Here is a 27,419-nt window from a genome sequence, read left to right as displayed (position 1 = left end):
TACTGCCCAGACACATTTACACTTTTATCAATTCCTGCCCAATATCATGCCCACTCTTCCATCAGCACAGCCTGAAATCTTAGTCACACAATAAAGTTATTAAAGTCCAGAATATTTTCAGATTGGGGAATATTTCTTAATGTCTGCCTCTTTAGATTACCTTCTTTGCATTTATAGAGAGCTTAACATTTACTCTGGTGGCGTAGTGGTTAAGAGCTCGGCAGCTAACCAAAAGGTCAGCAGTTTGAATCCACCAGCTGCTACTTGGAAACCCTATAGGGCAGTTCTACTCATAGGGTCACTATGAGTCAAAATCAACTCGACAGCAATGGGTTAATTTAGTTTAATTTAGTTTAACATTTACTAAGAAATCTCTAGCAAGGGTAGGTTTTAGTTCTTCATGGATGGATAAATTAAGAGGTTAAATGCCTTGTCAAAATTCATTTAGCTAGTGAAGAGGACTAGAACTGAGGTCTTCTGAACTCAAGGCTAATGTTTTTTCATTGACTATTTTAAGGATTAATTTTTTTTAATATTTTGAAGGTAAACGAACATTTAAATAATTAAGTAAGCTAGTGAAAACAAATAAGGAAATAAAACTAAATAAATTAAAATAATTAAACAGACAAGTCATGTGTTTATTAACATCATCAGTGCCTGGATGTATATAGTCACTCATGCCACATTTGCAGTGGCTTCGAAAAAACCACCCAGCAAGACAAGTGAATTATTGATCAGAATATTGTCTAAGGTAAATGTCAAAAAAAATGACTGAGAAGAAAACATACCACCAATAAATGAGATTCAAGAACCAGCTTTTAAACAACGTTCATGATATCTTAGAGTATCAATGTTTAAATAGTATTTTTATAATCATTTTAAAAGTCCACTAACATTTTGAAAGTATGGCATTATTTATCAACATTTCCAAGACAAATACTTGATCTCTTTTTCCTTTCAGAAAATGCAAAATGTTTTAGGGTATAGATTGTATATGCTCTCAGCAACTGTTTCATACATATTCAGGTTAGATATGGGTTAGCAGTTAAATCTACACTGGAAATAATTGGCTGTATAAATAACTAATAGATGACAGCTTACAAAGCATTGTTGGGAGAGAATACCATGCAGTAACTATGTCTGATCTTACCTTCTGGGGAGGACTCTCCACTGTGGTGCCATAAATATTTCATGAACCAACATAAAGTAATATGCTAATGATAGACTATTTACCCAGTGAGCAGGTGCACTCTCTGATGCCTTTTCGTCTCTGGTATATCTTTGATGTGGCATCAGCTAAGCCACTCTGAATTGTTCTTCTTTTGCTTCCCTACCCTCACAGTTTAACCTGAACCTAAAATGGTGAGCGAGAGTCATCATGAGGCCCTGGCAGCCCCGCCAGTCACAACAGTTGCGACTGTTCTAGCCAATAATGCTACAGAGCCAGCCAGTCCTGGAGAAGGAAAGGAAGATGCATTTTCTAAGCTGAAGGAGAAGTTTATGAATGAGTTGCATAAAATTCCACGTGAGTATTATATGTTATTTTAAAGGTAAAAATAAGTGGTTGAAATGCAAAGAAAGCATTTTCTTAAAATACTAAAAACTTGTGTTAAATTTTTTTATTATTGGAATACTAATGTTCCAATAATGAAATATTCTTGGAAATGGAATATTCTTATTATTAAGTCTTTAAATATACTTTCTGAGAGAAAATCCAATGTATAAAAATAATGTGCATCTTGTGTTTAATGTGGGGTCTTTTTTTTATCTTCTGCAATGGTTTCTCTCAAGAACATCAATGCTCATGAGTTTTGTCTTTTGTATATTTTGGATTTTTATTTATGAAAATATTCCATTGTAAATGACTATTCCTAAGCAGCAGCTAAAATCCACTTTCCCAATATCAGAAGTTTGATTTTCTTTGGCTAACATTTTAAAATACTTTGCAAAGTTTTTGAAAATTATCTTTGTTGTTATTAGAAGAAAATTTGCACCTAAGTTTATTTGTATGAGTGTAGCACTAAGTCCAAATGATGGCATTTAATTTAAATCTTAAAATGTAGGTTGGTCTTTATCAATCAGACTTTTTTTGTGGAACTTATAAATCTGAAGTTATTGAGTGGAAGACAAAATGTTTCAACCGTTTTGCTGTGATTATTCCAATAAATTCTCTTCTAATTCTAGAACTTTGGAGTTCCACATCAATGTTCACAAATCTAAGAAAAAAAATTTTATTTTCTACCATTATTATGTAATACAAAAAAATACAGCCACCAGAAAACTAGAGATCTTAAAAAATCAGACAATCCATTCATTCGACAAATGTTTATTGAGCACTTACTATGTAGTAAAAAAAAAAATGTACTAGGCACTATTTAAGTGCTAGGAGTTTATATTCTAGTGGGAGCTAGGAGTAATAAATCAATAAAGAGGTAAATATATGTAGTATGCCATGTGGTGATATAATAAGAAAAATAAAGGAGAGTAACTGGGATAGGGATGAGACAGAGGGGAAAGGAATGCTATTTCTTTTTAGCACGATCAGAATTGGTTTCCTTGATAAAAGGACCTGGAGGAAGTGGGGAAGTAAACTATTCTAAACCTAGAAAATGTGAAGCACTTAGGCAAATCTGGCTGGAGCACCAAGAAGCCCACTGTGCTTCAAGTGGAATGAACAAGGCAGAGAGTGGCAGAAGGCTGATTTGGGTGTAGTAGAGGGCCATATCACCTGGGCCCCGAAGATTGTTCAAAGGAACTTAGCTATTACTCTGAGTGAAATAGAATGCCGATGGAGGGTTCTGAGCAGAGGTGTCCTATGATCTGCCACTGTGGTGAAAATGAATAGTAAATGGGCAAAGGCAGAAAAGAAAGGACTAGTTAGCAGGCCATTGCAATAATCCAGGTAAGAAATGTATAAGATTTGTAAGAGAATTATTCTCTAAGAACACTAAAAAAAAAAAAAGAACACTGAGAAACTAAAAATACAAGAAGTCAAGTTCTTTGTAATCAACAACTTGTGGATTTTTTCTGTCCATTTTTTAACAAATGCAAGTTGATTCGAGAGACTGCTAGCACAGTTGGCAGTAATTAGCATTCTCAGCAGGAAGATCCATAACCAAATGGAGATGAAGATGGCCCAATAGCTTGAGCCCTAGGATGGGAACCACAAGATGTCAGTTCTTCCTTTGTTCTGCTGCTGAGCTGATGGGCTGATTTATAAAACTGGATATTTTTTATAAAACTTTGAGGTCATAGCTACAAGGCTGAAACCAAATTCATATATCATGGGTGCAAACTCTCACTTAGTAGTTTATCAAAATGTTTGCTTTCAGAGAAACTTGCTATAGGGAGACAAAGAAAGCAATGAATAACACCACATCAAATGCATCTTCTCTCTTGTCCTCAACGCCATCTTCTTCTCTGGAAGAATAAACAACATGAGAGATATGGAAACGTTGATAACTGTGGAACTAATATGTTCATCTGTCTGGGCTATTCCTCGCCAGATATCTGCACAACTCATTCATTCCTTTAGGTCCTTGCTCAAATTCCATCTTTTTAGTTAGAATTTCCCCAGCTATATTATTTAAAATTGTAGTCCATTTATCCTACCCCATCCTGTTAGCATTTCCGGTGGATTGTTATAAGGAGTTCTGGGATTCCAAGGAACCCCATCCTTGCTGTATTACGTAGTACCATTTGCAATACTATGTATTTCCTTATTTGGTTTTAAATTCCTCTTCTTCCTCCAAAAGAATATAAGTTTGTTTCATGAAGGCAAGAAGTTGGGTCTGTTTTATGCACAGCTGTATCCCCAGAACTTAGGCATGTGAGGCACTCAGTAATCTATTTATCGAATGAATGAAAATATACGAATGTGTGCTGATTTAATTTATATCCTAGACCACCCCTCTTAGACTTTGAGGCTTTAGGATGCTATCAAATTAAAGCATATATAAATGTACAGTTTCTAACACTAAGGAAAGCATCATTTCACTGCTTAACTATGCCTCTCATGTTGAAAAAGAAAATTGTTTCCATCTTCAAAAAAAAAAATTTTTTTTTTTTTTTTTTACAATGCCTACACCATTTTCTTAGACTTTCCCAACACAGAACCAACTATTACCTTATTTTTTCTTTCCTCTTCATCATCCTGGAAAAAACATCTATGAAACCCTCCTTTCTTTCTCTTCCTTACTTTTCCCTTGCCAATGTCATTTCATTCCTTCCCAAGCCACTGTCCCTTCCCCATGTCCCATTCTTGGGCAGGACATCAGACTAAGTAAACACTCTGTGTATTCCTCCATGGTGACTTGCTCTTGACCAACTACCTAAAATGATGTCAGGGGATCTGGGTAACTCCTATAAAGATATTACTTTGCTAGCTCTCTCCCTGATTCAACAGAAACAAGTGAAATACCTAAAACCTTAAAAATAGTAATGGCAAATACGTATTATAAAAAAAAAAAACCTGTATCATAAATACTTGCTGCTTTATTAAAAATCTGTAACCACCTTCATTTTAATGTCACAAATTTTACTGCTTGTGTAATTGAAATTCCTAACGGGATTTATACACAGAGAGCAACACTAAACAAAAATAACATCCATCCCTAAAATCAAATTCCTTTAGGAGCATATATTATCTAAGGGTTATCACTTTTGACTTGGCATAATATAATGTGATGCTAATGACAGGTAACAAATTAGAATATTAATCGATTTCAGCCTCTGAACTAAATCTTGGCTATCTGGCAGATGTGTTTTTTTGCAAAATTGATAGGAAACAGCTTTAGCCTGTCACTTGAAATTCCCACTTGTGAGAAGAGAGGTGTCACAATGGCAAAGCATGTGCATGTCATTAGTTGGGTAATCTGCACAGTCCAGCATGGAGCATATTCAAACCAAATTGCCTGATGACATCATCCATAACACCACGGGGCTTAAAATAAAAAACGGAAAGGAAATGGTAAATGCTGAGCATTTTTATCTTTTCAAGTCAGTCTGCACCCTGTTATCTAAATGAAGCAGACAAGGTTTTTCAGAATGTTTCTTTATTTTGCAACTTTGATTTTTAATATGACTAGGACCATGCTTGATTCATAAAGCATGAACTCATGTCGTCCAAATAGCTGTGATTAAGGTTTTGATATTTATGAGCTTCTTGAAGTAGAGCGAACCTTTCCTTAAGCACAGCAGAAAGCCAAATAGCCAAATTCTGAGTTAGTACAGAATAGGAGCAAGTGGGATAAGAGTGGTTGTCTAATTCATGTAGAAAAATTATTGGATAGACAGTATAATATAGGAATTAAAAGCACAGGCTCTGGATACAGACTGCATTAGTTCAAATCCTGGTTCCACCACATACTAGTTACATGACCTTGGATGCATGACTTGGTCTTTCTATTAGTTTCCTCCTGTATAAAATGGGAATGAAAAGAATACGCACATCATAGGGTTGTTGGGTAAAGGCATCAATGCATATAAAGTGCTTAGCAGAGCATCTGGCACAAAGTAAGAATTGTGTAAATGTTAACTATTTCTAAACTCCAGCTGTTATTCTAACTAGTCTATTTATATGTTAAGTAACCCACTTAACATTAAGGGCAACAAGATTTATATGTTAGAAAAGTTCCCTATTCAGGTCAGTCACCCAAATTGAGAAAATTCTAAAAACTCTGTAAAATATACGTTCGTTTTATTCTTTAAACCTACCTCACCAGTGCTTGTTTTAGGGAAGGCAAATCCCCTCTTGGTGTTTCTTTTTGCCACTTTATCCACTAATTTTCCCTTTTTTTTTTTCTCTTGTAATTTTATTTTCTACTTCTTCATTCCTTTAGCCTATACATACGCTAACATTTCACCTATCTGAAAGTACTTAGCACAAGGCTATGTACCATAATTGCTTAAGAAATGGCAGTTTTCTTCCTTCATGCTTTAAGAATTTCTTCTCTTGACCTTACCTCACCCCTTAGGCTACCACACCAGTGTCCTGCACATCTCCATCAAACTTTATGAAAAACATAACCAGGACCCTGACATCTCTTTCTTCAACTCCCATTAACAGCTCAACCCCTTTTACTGTGACTTTTATCCTTTATGTCCTGCTAAAATTGTTTTCACTAAAGTCACCAGGTACTTTCTGGTGCACAAGTATGAAGGCTATTATCAATCTTCATTTGGTCAGATATTTCTGTATCATTATCACTATTGGAAACCATCTTCTGAAAACTCTTTACCTTCCAGGACTCTCCTTTGCTTCCTCTTTCTTCCTCTCCTTTTTCTCCTTCATCAGCTTGTCCTCCTTCTGTTTCACTGACTACTCCTTGTTATTCCTTCTCTTAGATGGCACAGAAGTGCTTGTTTTCCAGGATTCCATCCTTAGTTCTATCCATATTTCATTCTATATGCTCTTCCTGGGGGGCTTCACTTGCATAGCCATTCAAGTAAGTAATCTCACCATTATCCTTGCCTCCCCACTCCAGGTCCCTCTACAATTCTATACTTGCCTTCTTTTGAGTCCTGTTAATTTTCCTACCAAGATACCTCTCCAAATCTGCCAGCACTTTCACACTCGTGTTTTATGTCACACTTTTGTCTCTTTCTGGACTCCCTTTCCTCATTAACCCTGATAAATTTTTTTTTTTTTAAGAACCTGCTCAGATGTTACCATAGGGGTGAGAAGTTAGTGCTTTCTCAAGATAGACCTATTTGAGTCTTCCTTTATCCTTCAAAGCTCTTCATTCAAATCTCTCACAATCTTGGTTGTCTATTTGGGTTTCATTTGTTTGTCTATATTTGGCTTCCTCTCACACTGAAACATAAATTCCTCAGCTGCAAGGGCCATTTCTACACATCTTTGTACTCTTACAGTTTTAAAGTGTCTGACATCAAAGGTGCTAATAAAATAGGGGTGGACAGGTCTGTAGAGCTCTGTATTGGCGTTATACCAAAAGCAAAGCCCCTGTTCCAGTGCATGAGGCAAACAAACAAAAATACAATTGTTTTGTTTCAGGCTAGGTTATTTCAGGTTAGAAACAAATGTATAGAGATTATTGTATTTATAATATTAACATCCCCCCACATGCCTGTCAGTTTGTCATACTGTGGGAGCTTTTGTGTTGTTACGATGCTGGAATCTATGCTACCAGCATTCAAATACCAGCAGGGTCACCCATGGTGGACAGGTTTCAGCTGAGCTTCCAGACAAAAAGAGACAAGGAAAAAGAGCTGGCAGTCTACTTCTGAAATGAATTAGCCAGTGAAAAACATATGAATAGCAGCAGAACATTGTCTGATATAGTGCCAGAAGATGAGCCCCTCAGGTTGGAAGACACTCAAAATACAGCTGAGGAAGAGTTGCCTCCTCAAAGTAGAGTCGACCTTAATGACATGGATGGAGTCGAGCTTTCAGGACCTTCATTTGCTGATGTGGCAGGACTCAAAATGAGAAGAAACAGCTGCAAACATCCATTAATAGTTGCAACACAGAATTCACGAAGTATGAATCTAAGAAAATTGGAAGTGGTCAAAAATGAAATGGAATGCATAAGTGTTGATATCCTAGGCATTAGTGGGCTGAAATGGAGTGATATTGACCATTTTGACTGACACAATCATATGGTCTACTATGCCAGGAATGACAGTTTGAAGAGGAATTGCGTTGTATTCATTGTCAAAAAGAACATCTCAAGATCTATCTTGAAGTACAATGCTGTCAGTGATAGGATAATATCCATACGCCTATAAGGAGACCAGTTAATATGACTATCATTCAAATTTACGCACCAACCACTAAGGCCAAAGATGAAGAAAGTAAAGATTTTTACAAATTTTGCAGTCTGAAATTGATGGGACATGCAAACAGGATGCACTGATAATTACTGGTGATCAGAATGCAAAAGCTGGAAATGAAGAAGGACTGGTAGTTGGAAAATATGACCTTGGTGATAGAAATGATGCTGAAGGTCACACGATAGAATTTTGCAAAACCAAAAATTTCTACATTGAAAATACCTTTTTCACCAACATAAATGGCAACCATACACCCGGGCCTCACCAGATGGAATACACAGGAATCAAATTAACTACATCGGTGGGAAGAGACAACGGAAAAGCTCAGTATCATCAGTCAGAACAAGGCCAGGGGCTGACCGCAAATTGGAGGATCAATTACTCGTATGCAAGTTCAAGCTGAAACTGAAGAAAATTAGGACAAGTCAACAAGAGCCAAAGTATGACCTTGAGTATATCCCACCTGAATTTAGAGACCATCTCAAGGACAGATTTCACTGAACACTAATGACTGAAGACCAGGCAAGTTGTGGAATGACATCAAGGACATCATATATGAAGAAAGCAAGAGGTCGTTAAAAAGGCAGAAAAGAAAGTAAAGAACAAAATGGATGTCAGAAGAGACTCTGAAACTTGCTCTTGAATGTCAAGTAGCTGACACCAAAGGAAGAAACAATGACGTGAAAGAGCTAACAGAAGATTTCAAAGTGTGGCTCGAGAAGACAAAGTATTATAATGACATGTGCAAAGACCTAAGATAGAAAGCCAAAAGCGAAGAACACGTTCAGCATTTCTCAAACTGAAAGAACTGAAGAAAATTTTCAAACCTCAAGTTGCAATATTGAAGGATTCTATGGGGAAAATATTAAATGACATGGGAAGCATCAAGAGAAGATGAAAGAAATACACACAGTCACTATACCAAAAAGAATTGGTCATGGTTCAACCATTTCAAGAGGTAGCACATGATCAGGAACTGATGGTACTGAAGGAAGAGGTCCAAGCTGCACTGAAGACATTGGTGAAAAACAAGTCTTCAGGAATTGGCAGAATACCAACTGAGATGTTTCAACAAATGGATGCAATGCTGGAAGCTCTCATTCATCTATGCCAAGAAATTTGGAAGACAGGTACCTGGCTAACTGACTGGAAGAAATCCATATGCATGCCTATTCCCAAGAAAGGTGATCTAACCAAATGCGGAAATTAGCAAACAATAGCATTAACATCTCAGGCAAGTAAAATTTTGCTGAAGATCATTCAAAAGCAGGTGCAGCAATATATCAACAGGGAACTGCCAGAAATTCAAGCTGGAATCAGAAGAGGATGTAGAACCAGGAATACCATTGCTGATGTCAGATGGATCCTGGCTGAAAGCAGAGAATACCAGAAAGATGTTTACCTGTGTTTTATTGACTCTGCAAAGGCATTCAACTGTGTGAATCATAACAAATTATGGATAACTTAGTGAAGAATAAGAATTCCAGAACAGTTAATTGCACTCATGAGGAACCTGTACATAGAGAAAGAGGCAGTCTTCTGAACAGAACAAGGAGATACTGCATGGTTTAAAGTCAGGAACGGTGTGTGTCAGGGTTGTATCCTTTCACCATACTTATTCAATCTGTATGCTGAGCAAATAACCCGAAAAGCTGGACTATGTGAAGAAGAATGCAGCATCAGGATTGGAGGAAGGCTCATTAACAACCTGTGATATGCAGATGACACAACCTTGCTTGATGAAAGTGAAGAGGACTTGAAGCACTTACTGATGAAAATCAAAGACCACAGCCTTCAGTATGGGTTACACCTCAACATAAAGAAAACCAAAATCCTCACAATTAGACCATTAAGCAACATCATGATAAACAGAGAAAAGATCGAAGTTGTCAAGGATTTTATTTTACTTGGATCCACAATCAACACTCAGGGCAGTGACAGTCAAGAAATCAAAGGACATATTGCATTGGTCAAATCTGCTGCAAAAGACCTGTTTCAAGTGTTAAAAAGCTAAGGTATCACCTTGAACCCTAAGGTGCACCTTACCAAAGCCATGGTATTTTCAATCGCCTCATATGCATGCAAAAGCTGGACAATGAATAAGGAAGACTGAAGAAGAATTGATGCCTTTGATTTGTGGTGTTGGTGAAGATTGCCAAAAGAATGAACAAATATGTCTTAGAAGAAGTACAACCGGAATGCTCCTTAGAAGCAAGCATAGCTAGACTGCATCTTGCAAACTTTGGGCATGTTACCAAGAGGGATCAGTCCCTGGAGAAGGACATCGTGCTTGGTAAAGTAGAGGATCAGCGAAAAACAGGAAGACATGGATTGACAGAATGGTTGCAACAATGGGCTCAAGCATAAGAAAGATTGTGAGGATGGCACAGGACAGGGCAGTGTTTTGTCCTGTTGTACAAGGGGTCAGTATGAGTAGGAACCGACTAGACAGCACCTAACAACAACAACAACATTAACATCACACCAAACAACGTGGACCTTTGGCCATGCTTGGAGAAACAGTAATGTAGAAAGAAATAGTTGTCTAAACTTTTTACCAAGGATGCCCTTTTTCAAATGAAATATTACATAGAAGCCCAAATGTATAAGGTGGATAAAAGCAAATGGAGCTGTTATGGTGAATTAAATGTGTCTTCCTCACCCTCCCAAGAACTCACATGAGCAGCTCTGAGGACATCTGTCTGCAGGAAGTGTAGTTTGAGAACAGTTGCCTGAAAAAACAGTGGGTAGATCAGCATTATCCCTCACAGCAACAGCCAAAGAAACCAAACACTTAATAGTGATACACCAAAACCAAACCAGAATATTTGCTTATGCCATTTTCAACCAAGAGTGATATAATTGGTTGAAAATGGCATAAGCAAATATTCATCAACAAGGAAAAATGTAGTCCAGTGCTTTGCTTACCCTCATGTGACTGTAGAATGAACATAAGTCAATGTCAAGAAATAATTCCAGGAAACAGATGAAGAGAAATCTTAGGAACACAGTATTCTATAGCACATGAATAAAAATAATAATTGAAATAATTAACAATGATTATAAAGAACTTAGCATGTATGTGGTGTACATTCTATGAAATAAGCCTCTTTTGAGCCTTACTTAAAAAAAAAAAAAAAACTAAACGAGACCAATTACTATACCCATTTTATAGATAGAAAGCTGAAACTTAGCAAGGTGAGTGACTTGCCCAAGTAAGTTAGATACAGTGCAGGTTTTAGATGTGGGTGTGGTTAGGCAAACCTTCCCAGTTTTATAATTATGATTTAAGAGAGTGTCATGTTGTTGTTGCTGTGTACTGTTGATTTGATTATGACTCATAGAGACCCTATATGACAGAGTAGAACTGCCCCATAGGGTTTCCCAAATTGTAATATTTACGGGAGCAGATCACCAAGTCTTTTTTCCCATGGAGCCACTGGTGGGTTCAAACCACGGCGTTTCAGTTAGCAGCCAAGCACTTAACTATTAGGTGCTGCAATTCATCACAGGACAATGTAGTTACTCATGCTGATATCAATAAACATGTATTTCATTATTGAAGAAACTGAAGACACAAGGGAAAGGTAAGTCTGAAGGACTAATGGACCACAACTACCATGGCCTCCACCAGACCGAGTCCAGTACAACTTGATGGTGCCTGGCTGCCACCACTGACTGCTCTGACAGGGATCACAGTAAAGGGTCCCAGACAGAGCTGGAGAAAAATGCAGAACAAAATTCTAACTCAAAAAGAAAGTCCAGACTTGCTGGCCTGACAGAGACTGGAGAAACCCTGAGGGTATGGTCCCTGCACTCCCTTTTAGCTCAGTAATGAAGTCACTCCTGAGGCTCACCCTTGAAAAACAGAAAAAGAAAAAAATATGTATATATACATATATACACACACACATATATATAATATATATATATCCCATTACTATAATTTTATTTTAGTTTAATTCTAATTCAAAATACAGGAAATGTGTGTGTGTGTATGTGTGTGTGTGTTATAAGCATTACCATTAATAATCCAATCTTATGACAGAAAAGCTGCTTACTTTATCTAAAACAGCAGTTCTTAAAAGAAGTGTCCTTGCCCTCTACAGAATACAGTGGATGTGGATGTGTTGGGCCACCTTTAGTGTGCTCAGTGAAAGGAGGGGTGGGGAGGGCAGCTACTGGCATGTAGAGGGCATGGGTCAGGGAGTCTAGACATCCTGCAATGTGCAGAAGTTTCACACAATGGAGAATTGCCTCGCATCCGCACAAATTTCAAAAGTCCCATAGAGCATATATAGAGAAGGAAACCCATTTATAATGATCTAAGCCTAGAACTAATTGTTTTACATATAAATACAAAGTATCTTTACATGGCTCTAACATACACTGATAGGGGTCTTAGGGGCACAGTGGTTAAAAGTGCTCAGCTGCTAATCAAAAAGGTTGGCGGTATGAACCCACCAGCCACTCTGAAGGAGAAAGATGCGGCAGTGATTTACAGCCTTGGAAACCCTGTGGGCAGTCCTACTCTGTCCTACAGGGTCGCTATGAGTCGGTGACCCAACAGCAGCTGGTCTGGGTTTTGGAATATACACTGAATATTCCAGCTTTCATTCTAATATCCACCTAATATCTGATCTTTTTTTTTTTTCATTTTTCTTAAATTTTATTGTCATAATTCTTTAAATGCAAACATTCCTTTTAGTAGTTGCAGGCATTTGATTACTTCATTATGTCTTCTACTTTAGTTGTGTCTAAACATTTTTATATTGGAGATACAAATTATTTGATATTCAAATTACTTTCTTCTAATTTATCCTTTAAATTACTGCCAGCAGTAATATATGTAGGTTGTTGTAATATCTATTATGCATACTTTGATAAAGGAGCTCTGGTTGCCAAGTGGTTAAGCACTTGACTGCTAACCTAACGGTCAACACTTTGAACCCACTAGCCTCTCCATGGGGGAAAGATGTGGCAGTCTACTACTCTAAGAATTATAGCCTAGGTAATCCTATGGGGCAGCTCTTCTCTTTCCTATAGGGCTGCTATGAGTCAGAATTGACTCGACAGCAACGGGTTTGGTTTTTTGGTTTTATACTTCGATATAATAAATATGGGTTGTAAGCTGGGTCATTGTGTATAGTACTGATTGAAAAGAACAAGTGTTCGATATAACTCTATCAGCTTCCTGTATTCAATGTGGAAACCTAACAAAACTATATGCTACTGATGTTTTATTTCAAGAAGGTAGTTTACATATGTTTTCTTCTTAGAAGCCTATTATGCAGAAAATTTCCCCAAGAAATCCATGCCTTTAAAATGAACTAGTGCTGAGGGATTTTATAAATGTTCCAAAGCCTGGGTAATATGAAATAACAGCAAGCACATAAAACCACCAACTGAACTAAGATCTCAGCTAAATTTCTAAATTTATTTAGGTACATTCCACGAGCATCTCAAAGATATTAAATAAAGACACCCGAGGAAAATAAGAGGAATGAATCATATTTTTGACCTCTACTAAAAATAGCTCAGAAATTTTTTTATGCTGAAATATTATACAAATATATTTTTAAATAGCTTTAAAAGTCTATTCCTTACCATGTAGCAGTTGCAGGTCAAAATCTATGCTACATTTTCACTAGGCAAAGTCTGAATACATAGGCAATCTACAAAGAAAACAGCAAAATGAGAGAAGTTGAGAGGCTACTTTTTCTGCTCACTCCGATGACTATGTAGATCTTTTACTGCATTGCTGACCTGTCAGGTTTGTGCCAGTTTCTATTAAATTGGATAAAGAATTCAGAAGCAGAAACCAGAAAGAAACTGTGTGATATACCATTTTATTTTTAGCTCTCAGCTTTACTTTTCTTTGTTTTTTCATTTATGAGAATGCTGTAATAAAAGGATTTGAACTTGATGTCTTCTGAGTCCACATGGCTTCCCAGTCTGTCTATTGAGTGAACTCAGATAACTTTAAGAAATAAAGATTAAGAAAACATGAGCCCATTTAAAGTTTTCCTCACCAAGCAACATTTTCATTGAAATTGCTGCCCCGGAGGAATTGCAAAACCACTTGAATCCACTCTCTTTTTCTCTTCTCTTTCAAGTTGCCTTCACATATACAAGTAAGAAAAGGGCAGCAGTAGACTACAAAATAACAGAAATGTATTTGACTGATAAATACACCATTGACTGAAACTAGTGTGGACCTGTTCACATAAACTTAGAACAGAGCCAAGATCTCAGTGCAATAAGCTATAATTGTCTGAGTCATATTGTTCAAAGCCTTGAAGATAAAATTTTATTGCAATAATTCCATTTCCATTAAGATTTGGATCAGAGTCTTTAAAATCAGTAAGCTATTATTATTGTTGCTATGTGCTGTCGAGTCAATTCTGACTCACAGCAATCCTATAGCTATTACCATGGATTAAAAATGTTGTTATAATCACATAAATACAATAACCTAGATTTTTTGGTACACCTCAGTAAACCGAAAGAGTTAAGACTTTGTCCAATGTTTTGTTAGGCATTCAGAGTCTCTGGCCCAATATTAGTTATTAACCCAGGTCAGGAGGGTGTTGTTTGCTATGATAAGAGGTTGTGTATTGTGGTGATTAATAGTGTGAGCTTTGAAGTCAGTCTGTCTAGATTCAAAAACCCAGCTCTGCCATTGCTAGTTGTATGCCCTTGAGAAAATCATTTATTCTCTGATAAATAGAGGTAATAATAGTACTTACCATGTAGTGTAGGTGTGAGCATTATATAAAATATCTGGAATGTAATGTTGACCATATTCAGAATTCATAGGCTTCCTGTGTATATTTATATAGCACTTACTGTGTGCTAGGCTGTAAATGCCATGCTAAGGAATTAAACCAAAGCTCATAATATTAACTTGTTTCTGGATCTCAATAGCATTATAGACTCAGAATTTTCAACCAGGGCTTCTAAATTAATATTTCTTAGCAAGACCGAGATGGCTCTTTCTGATAGGATTTGATATGGCTTCTGAGTATTCTCCAGCTCCATCTCCAACTATTCGCCCTCATACAGTTTGTTCCAGCAGAACAGAGCTTCTTAGAGGAACTGAATTTATGATCCATATTATTTCATGCCTCTAAGCCTTTGCACAAACTCACTCCCATGCCTCAAATTCCTTGCTTACCACTGCTTATAGGCCTGGACTATTTGTTTTTATCCCTCAAAAAACTCCTTAAAACTCTTCTGGCCCTCTGCAATCCACCCCTCAAACCAAAAAAAAAAAAAAACCAAACCCATTGCCATCAAATCAATTCTGACTCATAATGACCCTATAGGATAGAGTAGAACTGCCCCATAGCGTTTCCAAAGAGCACCTGGTGGATTTGAACTGCCAACCTTTTAGTTAGCAGCCATAGCACTTAACTACTATCCCACCAGATTTTCTAATCCACCCCTAGTCTGCCATTAATCAATAACTCTCCCTGTTTGTGCTTTGCATATGCTTACTTATGGTTTTTACTTTATATTTTACTTATATGTTTGCATTTTTGTCTTAATACTGTGCATGCTACTTGGGGCCAGGGATACTGTCTTTTCATCTATGTGTCTCCAACCCCAGCACAAAATCTGCCTCATGGTAGGCAGAATTATTATTCTCCTTTAGCACAAAGGATCCTAGATGACGTATTGTGTTATCAAGAAAAGAACTTTCAAAATGGCCTCACTGAAAAGGTAGTGGGGGAAGGCGTAATAATCAAAGGTGACATTCAGTGTTATGCTGGCTCAGCCAAAGGTGAGCAACCTTCCGGGGCCATTTTGCTTTCCCTCTACCACTGGTCACTTTACAACCTATCTTTTCTCTTTGTACCTCTCTGTTTATTTTTCTCTCCCTTTCTTTGAACTTTTTTTCACTTTGTTGTCTTCTATTCTGTTTTCTTTCCTTCTTGTGTGTGCTGAATAAAAATATTCCTTGTTTTAGTCCCTCTGGCTTGGGGGCAACCCAGTGTGATTTAGAATTGAGATATAAGCAGCCACCAAATTGGTCTTCAAGGTAAACGGTCTCGCCACAAGCATTTTTATTCAAGTGGACATCTGGGACTTAGTACTAGTTCATCTTTTAGTTCTAAAAAATAACATGTTCTATTAGAATATGCAGAAAATGAGATAAACTCATTTCTTATGACGAATGCTATACAACACAGCCCAGCTTCTTGTGCTTTCACTGACAAAGTTCATTTTGTCCTTGGCTTTACTTTATACAAACAAAGATAGCTGAAAATGTTGTGTCACAGTGGTTCCTTCTACAGTGGGCACTTTTGTGAAGTTTCCTTTGGTGAGTAGCTGCTTATAGGCTATAACTTGTGTGAGTTTCTGTTTCACCTCATCAGCCACACAAAGCACAGCAGTCTAGTCTTTCAGCTACTGTCATTGCTGATAACACCACAGCTTCTGAAGTAGTGCTTCAAAATGACTTTGTCGGCTATCTTCGGCCCACACTGATTGGAACCATTCCATATCACCTCGCCTTTCCACAGCGGCTGTCATCCATCCACCTTTCTTTCTCAGACCTGCTAAAGTTGCTCTAATGTGATTTAACTGGCTGCCTTCCAGGTCCTCATCAGGAATGAAACTGTTTTGCTATTTTGCATGAAGTAGTCTTAAACTATAACACCAATGTTACGGATGTCAAAGCCAGTGTGCTTCTATAAGAGTTTGAGTTTAAGCATCTCTCAAAAAGTTGAGCACTGTATGATTTTACCAATGCCTCAAATACAGGAAAACATATAGATGGTTTCCCAAAAATCAGTTCTGATGTGTTTATCTTCAACTGGAGCTTGATACAGCTTTGCCTTTTTCTGCCGGAGGTCGTCCTGGATTACTTGATTTGGCCATTCACTTCACAAGGGCCAGATGGACCTATGCACACAAGGTACCCAATGCCATTTATCTTACACTTACTAAAATTCTTTTCTCCCTTTTCTTCTGAAATTTCATATTGTAATTCTTACTCTTTATTTCTGAACATCCTTTCTCTATGCCTCTTCTATTGTCTACACATAGGTTCTCTTCAGAGATCTAGATTTGACAGTCCTCTACCTCTATGATTTCTTCATAATTTCAGGACTTCCAATACTATTTTTATGTAAATCCTGCCCAAAACTCAGTTCCAAGCCTTGAAGTCTCTATCGAGCTCTCCCGATTTTTGGAAACTAACTTGATTGAGGAATGCTTTACATACAATACAATGCACTATTATTATAAATGTGTAGGTCTGTGCATTTTGACAAACATGTGCAATGTAATCATCACTCAAAAAAATCCTCCTAGCACCTTTCCAGATATCCCTGCCCTGCCATGTACTGTTCTAAGCAACAACTGATCTGCTTTTTGTCACTACAGAATAGTTTTGACTGCTATGGAATTTCACAAAAATGGAACCATATGGTGTATAGTCTTTTGTGTCTGATTTCTTTCACTTAGCATAATATTTTTGAGATTCATCCATGTTCTTGGGTGTATCAGCAGTCCATACTTCTAATTGCTGAGTGGTATTTCATTGTGTGGATATCCACAATTTGCCTGTTCACTCATCTGTTGTGCATTTATGTTGTTTCCAGTTTGTGAAGCTGGGACAAATATTCTTGTACAAATCTTCGAGTGGATATGTGTTTTCATTTCTTTTGGGAAAGTACTGTGCTCAGCTGCTAACGGAAAGGTTGGAGGTTCGAGTTTGCCTAAAGGCACCTCGGAAGGAAGGTCTAGCAACCTATTCCCAAATATTCAGTCATTAAAAGCCCTATGGAGCACAGTTCTACTGTGACATGTGGAGTCCTAAGTTGGAGTCAGCTTGATGGCAACTTTTTTTATGTTAAATATTTATTTTACATTACAAAAACTATCAAATTGTTTTCTAAAGTGTTTGTATTATTTACATTCCCACCAGCAATGTCTGAGAGTTCCAGGTGCTACACGTGTTGGCAACACTTGGAATTGCCAGTCTTTTTTTAATTTTAGCCATTCTTTCTTGTGTGTAGAGTATGACATTGCAGTTTTAATGTCTACTTCCCTAGTTACTCAAAATGAATTGCAGATCTAAATGTAAGAGCTAAAACTGTAAAACTTCTAGAAAAATACATAGTAGATAATTTTCATGAACTTGATATAGGCAAATATTTTCTAGACAGGACACAAAAACAATAACTATAAAAGAAAAAATTGATAAATCAGTATTCCTCAAAATTAAAGACCTCTGCTTTTTGAAATACACCATTAAGAACATAAAATGAAAAGTCATAGACTGGGAGAGAATATCTACAACACATATATGTGAGGAAGAAGTTCTTTCAAGAATATATAAAAAAAAAAGAAAATCTTTTACAACCCAGTACAAAAGTGAGAAAAGATTATTGAGTACCAATTTTCTATCTGGGGTAATGAATAAGTTTTAGAAATAGTGGTGATGGTTGCACAACATTGTGAATGTAATTAATGCCACTGAATTGTATACTTAAAAATAGATAAAATGACAAGTCTTATATATATTTTACCACAATAAATGCATTTAAAAAAAAAAAAGGAGCAAAGGTTTGAACAATCAAATAAGATACAAATGACTGATAAGCTCATGCAAAGATGCTTGACATCCTTAGTCGTTATGGAAATGCAAATTCAAACTACCATAAAATCCATTTTTTAAAGCTCCTCTAAGATCTATTAATCCATGTGTCCCATTTGCCATTGAAGTTTACTATATCCAAAACTAAACCCATCTTCTTTTTCCCCAGCAAAACACAGGCATGGACAAGTGTTCTTCTACTTTAAAGCTCAAAACCCTGGCATCATCTTTGATTCTTCTCATTTTTTGTTTCCATTGCCCAGCTAGTTAACAAGTCCTCTTGCCTCACTCATGTTCTCCCTCTCCCCTCCATTCCCACTGCTGCTCTAGTTTGGGCCCTCATCTATAGTACAATTATTAGAGCCTCCTAACCCATCTTCCTGCAACCATTTTCCACCTACGGACAATCCATTTACATAAATCTTCCAGATGACTCTTCCTGGAGCCCAGCTCTGAACATGCCAGTCCCTTGCTAAAAAATCTTTAGTATTCCTTGCTTAGCTGACATTTCAACTTCCTCATCTGCATGCAAGATCCTCTATAATGTAGCCCCAATGTGCATTTCCAACTTCATTTTTGTTTCTCTTTCAAGTACTCATACTGTGTGTGAGCTGAACCATTTACCATTCCACAGAGACATGCCTCCATTTCCTGCCTTTGTACCTTAGTCCATGATGCTCCAACATATGAAATACCATTGTACTAAACTCTGCATACCCAAGTTTCCCAGTACTAAAAGGCCAAGGCTCAAGTCAAATGCTAGCTCTTCTGGAAAGCTACTCCTGAACATCCATCTTACTCTTTTAATATACTTATCATCTTCTACCATTAGTATTATGCTCATATTTTATCTTCCTTGCTAGACTAAGTTCTATGAGAATAGCCTTGGAGTTTGATTCATTCTTTTATACTCCAGGCCACATGCCATATGCCTTACAAAGACCAGGTAATCAATAAACGTGTGTGACATTGACGAAAGACTTAGTGGTAGGATACAAAATAGAATACGTCATCACTCTTATAATCTAATAAAAAAAAAAAAAAACCAAACCCATTGCCATTGAGTCAATTCTGATTCATAACGGCCCTAAAGGACAGAGTAGAACTGCCCTATAGAGTTTTCAAGGAGCGCCTGGTGGATTCAAACTGCCATAGCTCTTAACCACTATGCCACCAGTGTTTTCCTTATAATCTAATAGGAAAGACAATAATACTACAAGAATGTGACACATGCCAAAACTTAAGAGATGCATAGGAGAGTCATCAAAGTCATTACATTTCAGACTGCAAATGTAATTTGGAATTAGGTTAGAGAGGACCATCAATATCAGGCCAAGGAGTTTAGACTGTGTTTAATAGCTAAAGAGGAGCCAGGAACCATTCAAGATACTTAAACATGGAAGTAACATAATTACAGTTTTGTTTTAGGAACATCAATCTGGCAGCAGTGTATGGGTAGGATAGATTGCAACAGGGAGAGCCTGGACAGAGGGAGAGAGCAGGAAGGAGGCAATTTAAGGATACAAGAGAGATAATGGAAGCCTGAATTGCTCTGGAAAGGAAAGTACAAACATGACAGACTCTGTAGACATGCTGTCGACAGCCACTGCGACTAGATCTGAGTGTGTGCAGGAAAAAGAAAATGAAAAATAATTCCAGAAAAGCTACTGAACCATGCCAGGGTCATGCCCTGTCGGGAGTGGGGAATGCAGGGAGAGTTCAGCATTAGAAAATTGAGGTTTAGTAGTTGAGCACATGTAAGTTTAGGTTGTGAAAGTAGACAGCTGTAAGAATGTACAGAGGATAAAAAAAGAGGGGGAGTTAATGATAAATTCTTCAAATACAAAGCTCACGGATGAGTAGAGAAATTGATGAAGAGATAAACAAGCAGTTAGAGTAATGGTAAATGCAGAAAAGCAGAGTGTCACAGAAGTTAAGTAAAGAGAGTTTTTGAGAAACAGTGGCCAATTCAAGTCAAAAGAAATGTATTGAATGTACTGCTTAAGGTTTGGGAGGAACGAAAATGACTAAAGCATGTAATCTACACTTGCAGTGTTTTTAGTGTAGTGAGGACGAGGAGATGGACTTTCTCATCAGCATCATCACCATGACCAACATTTTTGAGTACTTAGTACAGGCTGTTATCTACATGGAGCCCTGCTGGCATAGTGGTTAACAGCTTGACAGCTGACCAAAAGGTCAGCAGTTTAAATCCACCGGCCCCTCCTTGAAAACCCTATGTAACAGTTCTACTTATCTACATGTTGAATTATTATTTAATTGATTTAACCCTTATAACAACCATGTTAGGTAGACACTTACAATCCCAATTTTATAGGTGAGTAAACAGTCTCAAAAATGTTAAGCAAACCGTACATTAATACAAGGCAAAATGAAATAAGTATTAAAGCAAGGTGCATATAAACTAGGCACAAGGGAAGGAGAAAGGATATGGGAATGACAGGGAAGGAATTCGGAAAGAAGTGGCATTTAAATTGTGCCTTGAACCAGAGAAGACTTTGCATAACCAGAGAATTGCTAGAAAACCATTCCATACAGAACAATGTGAGTACCATTGCAGCTTTGCAGTTAACAGTGAGGATGGTGTGATTGGATTATAGGATACATTGAATGGCGTGGTTGGCAGAGAAAGGATGCAACCTTATTTCTGAGAGCCTTGAATGCTTTGCTAAACAGGTCATACATTAATCTGCAAGCCATAAGTCTTTATGGGCTTTATGGAATAGAGTGTGAGCCAACTTGATTTTTTTTCCTCTTTTGACAATAAGAAGAAATAATTAGAGATATAAGCATCCAGGCGTGGCAAATGCTGTAAATAGATCGTTAAAGAGCATACTTGAGAAAAGACCAGTGGATTTAGAGCTTTAGTGACCTTAAAAAGCCTTGTTTCATTAGAGAGTTCAAATCAGAAGTCAGCTTGCAGGGTACAGGGTGAGAAGAAATGAGAAAGTGTGGTGAGGAAGTAAAATCAGTGAGCATGAACTATTCCATCCCGTAAGTACGAATAGAATTGTAGCCTATGTACTTAACAGGATCAAGGAAGGCTGAGTAAGTGTTGTGGTAAAAAATTGAATGGGATGAAAGGAAAGAGATTGCCATCACTATCCACAGAGATAACTCACTCCTGAATACTTCTGAATGCCACTGCATATCCACATCCCTGATATTATCATTAATCCCTCATATAGTTTGCAACAGAAATTAAGTTACTTGTGAACCAAGGACAGAGAAGTTGGTGACAGTCCACTGATAGTTTGAAGGTGAGAAACTCTTTCTGATATACTCAAATGACTTATTCACTTTGACTGTAAAGTGTTGCTAAGACCACATACCAACACATCCACACTATTTTTCCTGCTTCACTGATCAGAGTCTCCCATCTCTGGACTTTCTGCAGGCATCTTTGTAACTCTTGACAGTGTCATTGTTATGTTATAGCTATTTGTCTTATTCTTCCAAATTAGCCTAAATTCTTCAGTGTGAAGATGGGCATTCTCATCTCTATTGTACATATAGAGTATAAACACTAAATAATTCCTTGTTGAGTTGAATTAATTTTGCAGGCTGTGTCTCACGGTTACAAATATATGCAAATTCTTGGTTTGTAGGAAGATACTGTACATACAATATCTCCCTATCACTGCATAAAAAAATTACCACAAACCTAGTGGCTTAAAATACATACACTTATTATCTCACAGGAAACCCTGGTGGTGTAGTGGTTAAAAGCTATGTCTTCTAACCAAAAAAGGTCAGCAGTTTCAATCCACCAGGTACTCCTTGGAAACTCTAGGGGACAGTCCTACTCTGTCCTATAGGGTCGCTATGAGTAAGAATAGGCTCGATGGCAAAGAGTTTGTTTTGTTTGTTTTGGTTTTATTATCTCACAGTTTCTGTGGGTCAAGAATTCAGGCACAGCTTATCCAGGCCCTATGCTCAAAGTCTCACAAGGTCAATCAAGGTATTGGCCAAGCTGCATTCTCATCTAAAACTAGGGATCGTCTTCTAAGCTCTTTTAGATTTCGACTTGTAAGACTGAGGTCCTCCATTCCTAGAGACTGCCCTTTCCATAGTCAGCTTACCACAACATGGCTGTTTGCTTCCAGGCCAGCAGGAGAGTGTCTCTCTTCCTCACCTTAGGAAGGGCCCAGTCCCTTTTTAAGGGCTTTCACCTGATTGTCAGGCCCACACAGGACAATCTCCCTTTTGCTTAATTCAAATCAGCTGATTTGGTACCTTAATTACATCTGCAAAATCTCTTCACTTTTTCCACGTAATATAACCCTTTATATTCACAGGTCTCACCCACACTTAAGGTGAAGGAATTATATAGGGTGTGTACACCAGGGAGAAGTCTTGGGAGCAATCTTAGAATTCTGCCTACCACACATATGGAAAGAGAAAGAGATCATGGGGGTGAGGGAGAGAGCGAAAAATTTTTCTTTTATGAAAATGTGATGATGTTTTCCTTTTCTTTTGCTACTGCTGCCTTATACTATTTATGTTTAATATTTTACAAAATTAAAGAATTTGAACAGATAGCTCTTATTCTCATTTTGGCCTTTTCTTCTTTGGTGTGGCATTCCATTATAGGCACTAAAATAATAAATTTTTACAGGGCTAGCAGCAGCATGGTTATACCCATTGCCGTCGAGTCAAAGCTGACTCATAGAAACCCTATAAGACAGAGTAGAACTGCCCCATAGAGTTTCCCAGGAGCAGCTGGTGGATTTGAACTGCCAACCTTTTAGTTAGCAGCCAAGCTCTTAACTACTACACCACCAGTGCTCCAGTGTTGTTACAGTGGTTCAGTATTCCAGTGTAAATTCTTTGGAGTCTGAGCAATACTGAAGAGAGCATAAAAGCTAAAGTAGTTTACTATTAATAACTCTTAGTCTAGCATCCTTCATAGGTTCTAGTATGGTGATCGCAATTAGTTCACATCAACAGGTACCAGAATGCCTGTTCCCAAGACAATAAAAACATCATAGATCCCGGGTTGCCGATATTGTTCCAATTCTCAACTTTTGCTTTTAAAAAATCAGTTAAGAGGAAGTTAAGTTTCTGTTCTTAGTTCAAACTCAGAAAGTAGGATTTGGAATTATAAACTAGTATGCATGGGATTGATTTTGTTATTAGAAATTGTAAATTTGAAGCATTCATGTTTTAGAATGATTATGCGTTACAAGGTCCATAATATAGGATCTCTCCTTTACAAGAAATATGCACATAAAGAAACAAAAATGTAGACGGAATACCTTATCTTAAAAAATTTTTTTTCTGCCTTATTAAAGACCACTCCCCCCCCACCCCCCCCCCACACACACAAATATCAAGAGCAGACTCTCAGCAGACCTCATGTTCTGAAAGCCATTTCAGACACGTGTGAGCCTTTCATCATTCTGAAATGAGCATCTCTCTGGCTAAAATGAATTTTTAAAAGTATTCAAATTTAAATATTTCAAAAACATTTAAAAATTAAATTATTTTTAAAAGCCAAATAATGAAAATTTCAATTTAGCCATGAACTAAGAGGGGAAAACTCATTGTTTACTGATTTTGAAAATTCATTTAATCCTAAACCACAATAATGTCAGCAGAATAACTAAGGTTTATACATTGGTATTCAGTAACTGAATCTATTACATGCTTCACATTATTACAAAGAATTTGTTTTGTTTTGTTTTGTTTTGTTTTCCTACAATTGATTATGAAATAATGATGAGAAAATCCTATGAGGAAAGATGCCAGAAAAACTCATTTGTTTGATGAGGGTTTTTTTTCACATTGGTCAACTTTTTAGAAATTTTTCCCAAAATATAAAAATTCATATATTTGTAAAACTGAAGGAAATGAGTAAATAGAAAATAAGTGCTGTTGGTGGAAACAAAAAACAATGTTCTCACGTTATGAAATTAGAAATGTATTTTTATATATGTCTAAAAGTACAAGTTGCATGAGAATCACCTGGGTCTTTGTGAGTAAATGCTTAGATCACTTTTCCACCCTAGCACAGGGACATTCCCAATCACCTCTCTTAGGAAAAAGGGTATCATTTGACAAGGAGAGTACAGAGAGACTAGGGAAGCTAGAGATTTCATCTACTTCGACATCTTCCCTTGGGTTACTTAAGTGCACTTTTGGTTGTGTGAGAACAAGTAAAACATGTGTTCCCCCACGTGCTGACCTTATTGGAATACAGCTTTGTGCACGATGGGTTTGTTGTCATAAAAGCCACCATTTACCTCATATGTACTCAGTAATGCACGAGCACTGTTCATTATCTCATTTATTCTTTACAACATCTCTATGAGGTAGATACTGGTATTATCTCCAGTTTACATGCAAGGAAATTGAAGTTTAGGGAGATTTAGTGATCTAGGTCATTCAACTATTAATGACTAGTATTATTGACCAACTATTAAGGCGCAGTATTCAAACCTAAGCTTGATGATTACGAATCCATCCAGGCTGTTATCTACCACAAGGTACTCTCTCTTCCCAAAACTCCCATAATAAGACTTTGTGCCTCATCTGTAACTTATATATGATGGCATTTGCCACTTTTCTCCTAAAATTGTCTCCAGAATTTGAAGAGAATATTTCTTTTCATTTCTGCCTTTTTCTGTGATTTTTTTCCTCTACAGCTTGTTAAATAGAATTTCTTAAAATAGTCAAGTGCAACCACATACTTTCCCACATTTCAGTATCAAGTGGATCATCAGGCAGAGTATTTTTTTTTTTTTCAAGCTGGTGCAACTTTCCTGGTAAATGAAAGTACGAATAGTCTCCAGATCCTTTCTTGTGTCTATATTTTAAAAGAAAATCAGTACTGCAAGAATGAATTAGAGGTCAGAGTTGAGTAGTAGAAAATCTCGTCCTTCTCTGTTTCCAAACTAAACAATCATGAAGCTTTCTTATCAGCAAGAACAAGGGCTTTAAAGTTAAACCCACCCCACCTTGCTGGTTAATTAGAAACTCAAGTGTAAATAAACAACTTAGCCCTGCTTTGATTTCCTAAGTAGAACATTATATATTTGTGCAGAATTTTATGAGAGGAAATGTCTGTGGGAAAGAAATGTAACTGTAAAGAATTATAGCATACAGAAGAAAAATGATACTGAAAGTAAGTCTTTACAATTTCACTAATTCTTACCACAGCCAAAACAAACCTTTCTGAGGAGTATCTCTGGAGAAATCCCTCAAACTAGTCTCTATGACGAGTTTAACCATATAGTAGGGCAGATATAAGTGAGATACCAAAAACACATTTAACACTTGGTCCCTTCAGTCCTATAAGTGTCAAAGAGAGTAGTTTTTAAGATGATTTCATATAAGTTAGAAGGATATAAACCAGTAGGCTAACAAAGACTAGCTTTTGTTTGTTGTTGTTTTGTTTTGTTTTGTTTTTCGGGAAAGGGAAACCACATCAGTAAAAGCATAGATGTGATCTGAACACAGAATAATTGAAAAATGTAGAAGAATCAGAACAGTGAAGCAAATCAATAATATAGTGTGGAATGTACATTTAGCATCTGATTGTAAAGCCCTTTTCATATCAATCAAAAGCAGATACTTTCTTTTAAAAATAAAATAGGGAGTTATTGAAGATTTTTATTAGAATTGCAATAATATGATAAAAATGATAGTTATTGGAAATTTTTCAAAAGACTTAATGGAGGGTGGATTCTCAAGGCCAGAAAACATATTAGGAGTCAACTCCAAGAGATGAAGGTCCTCTTGAGAGTATTGAATGCTACAGATATTTTGTGACATGATGATTGTTTTGAACATGAAAATCGAAGCCAAAATGAGAATCAAAAGTGACTAAAACCTTAAGCCTAGGGAAAGCTGAAAAAATAAGGGAGCAATGGTAAAAACTGAAGAGTTTAGAGCATGTATTTCATAAACGGAAATGGAGATACAACCAGAAAAATGAGTAGAGTCCAATTGTCAAAGAAAATGAGCTGGGAGTCTTGGAGGAGCCTAATTAAGGACCAAAGTCCCTGGGTAGCATAAATCGTTTGTCCTCAACAACTAACCTAAAGGTTGGCAGTTTGAAGCCATTGCGTGGTTTGAACTCACCCAGGGCCTTCATGGAAGAAAGCCTTGTGATCTGCTTCCATAAAGATTATAGCCAAGAAAACCCTTGGGAGCTCAGTTCTACTCTATAATACATGAGTCCCAAGGAGACAGAAATAATTCAACAACAATAGGTTTGTTTTCTTGGTTTAATTAAGGATCACTGAAGTATTTTGAGCAAAAAAGTGACCTGACCAGAGCTTTATGAATATTATTCTGGACATGTAATGCAGAATAAATTGAGGAAGGCAAAGGCTGGAGAATGGGAATCATTTAGGAGGTGACCCAAATAATTTAAGCAAGAGATAATGATAGCCTGACTAGGGTAGTGGTAAGAAAATTTTAAATAAGAAAATCTGTGTAAAATATAGTTTCCTATTTCCATTGGGCGCTTATTTTTATCACCACCCTTTTTCTAACATGACGTGCCCTTCTCCCATCAGCTCTTCATGTACAAATTTTGCATATCCTTCCTCACAACACTACCTTCATGAAGTCATTTTGATTCTTCTCTTCTCTGAATTTCCACATTTTTACCTTTACTTCTGAAACACTTACCATTAATTCTATTTTGTATCATAATAATTTGTTCTTAGCTTATCTCAACCACTGTGAGTTTCTAGATGATTGAGATGATGACACCTTAATTTCTTTCTATCACCCTCACACAGCCTAGTGGGTAGAACTTAATAAGGGTTCAGTATAAGGGTGACATAGTCATCATTTGTTGGGGGCGTTACATGCTGGGTAGTCAAAAATGATAGCAAAATTTTAAAGGAAGAGAAATTTGCCATTTAAAAAAAAATTCTATAATTCCAAGTGTCATGAGGGGTCAGGAAAAGTGAAGCTATTTGAACTTAGTGATTAGTTTAGCAATTGTGACCTTCCAGTGCACGGTTTTTATACAGTAGAT

General features: G+C 37.0%; 1 protein-coding gene across 2 annotated transcripts in view; it reads left to right on the top strand.

Annotated features, from left to right (window-relative positions):
- Window positions 1-1,359: 1,359 nt before the first annotated feature.
- The window catches only part of SYT1 (synaptotagmin 1), a 238,934-nt gene continuing 212,874 nt past the window's right edge, over window positions 1,360-27,419 (top strand). For both annotated transcript variants that reach the window (XM_010599005.2, XM_003405220.3), the window contains exon 1: window positions 1,360-1,525. In XM_010599005.2, coding sequence (XP_010597307.1) covers window positions 1,360-1,525 — 166 coding nt within the window. The remainder of the gene's footprint in view (window positions 1,526-27,419) is intronic.

Source organism: Loxodonta africana, chromosome 4, assembly GCF_030014295.1.
Source record: "Loxodonta africana isolate mLoxAfr1 chromosome 4, mLoxAfr1.hap2, whole genome shotgun sequence".
Taxonomy (NCBI): Eukaryota; Metazoa; Chordata; class Mammalia; order Proboscidea; family Elephantidae; genus Loxodonta; species Loxodonta africana.
This window is presented reverse-complemented; position numbering and strand designations above follow the sequence as displayed.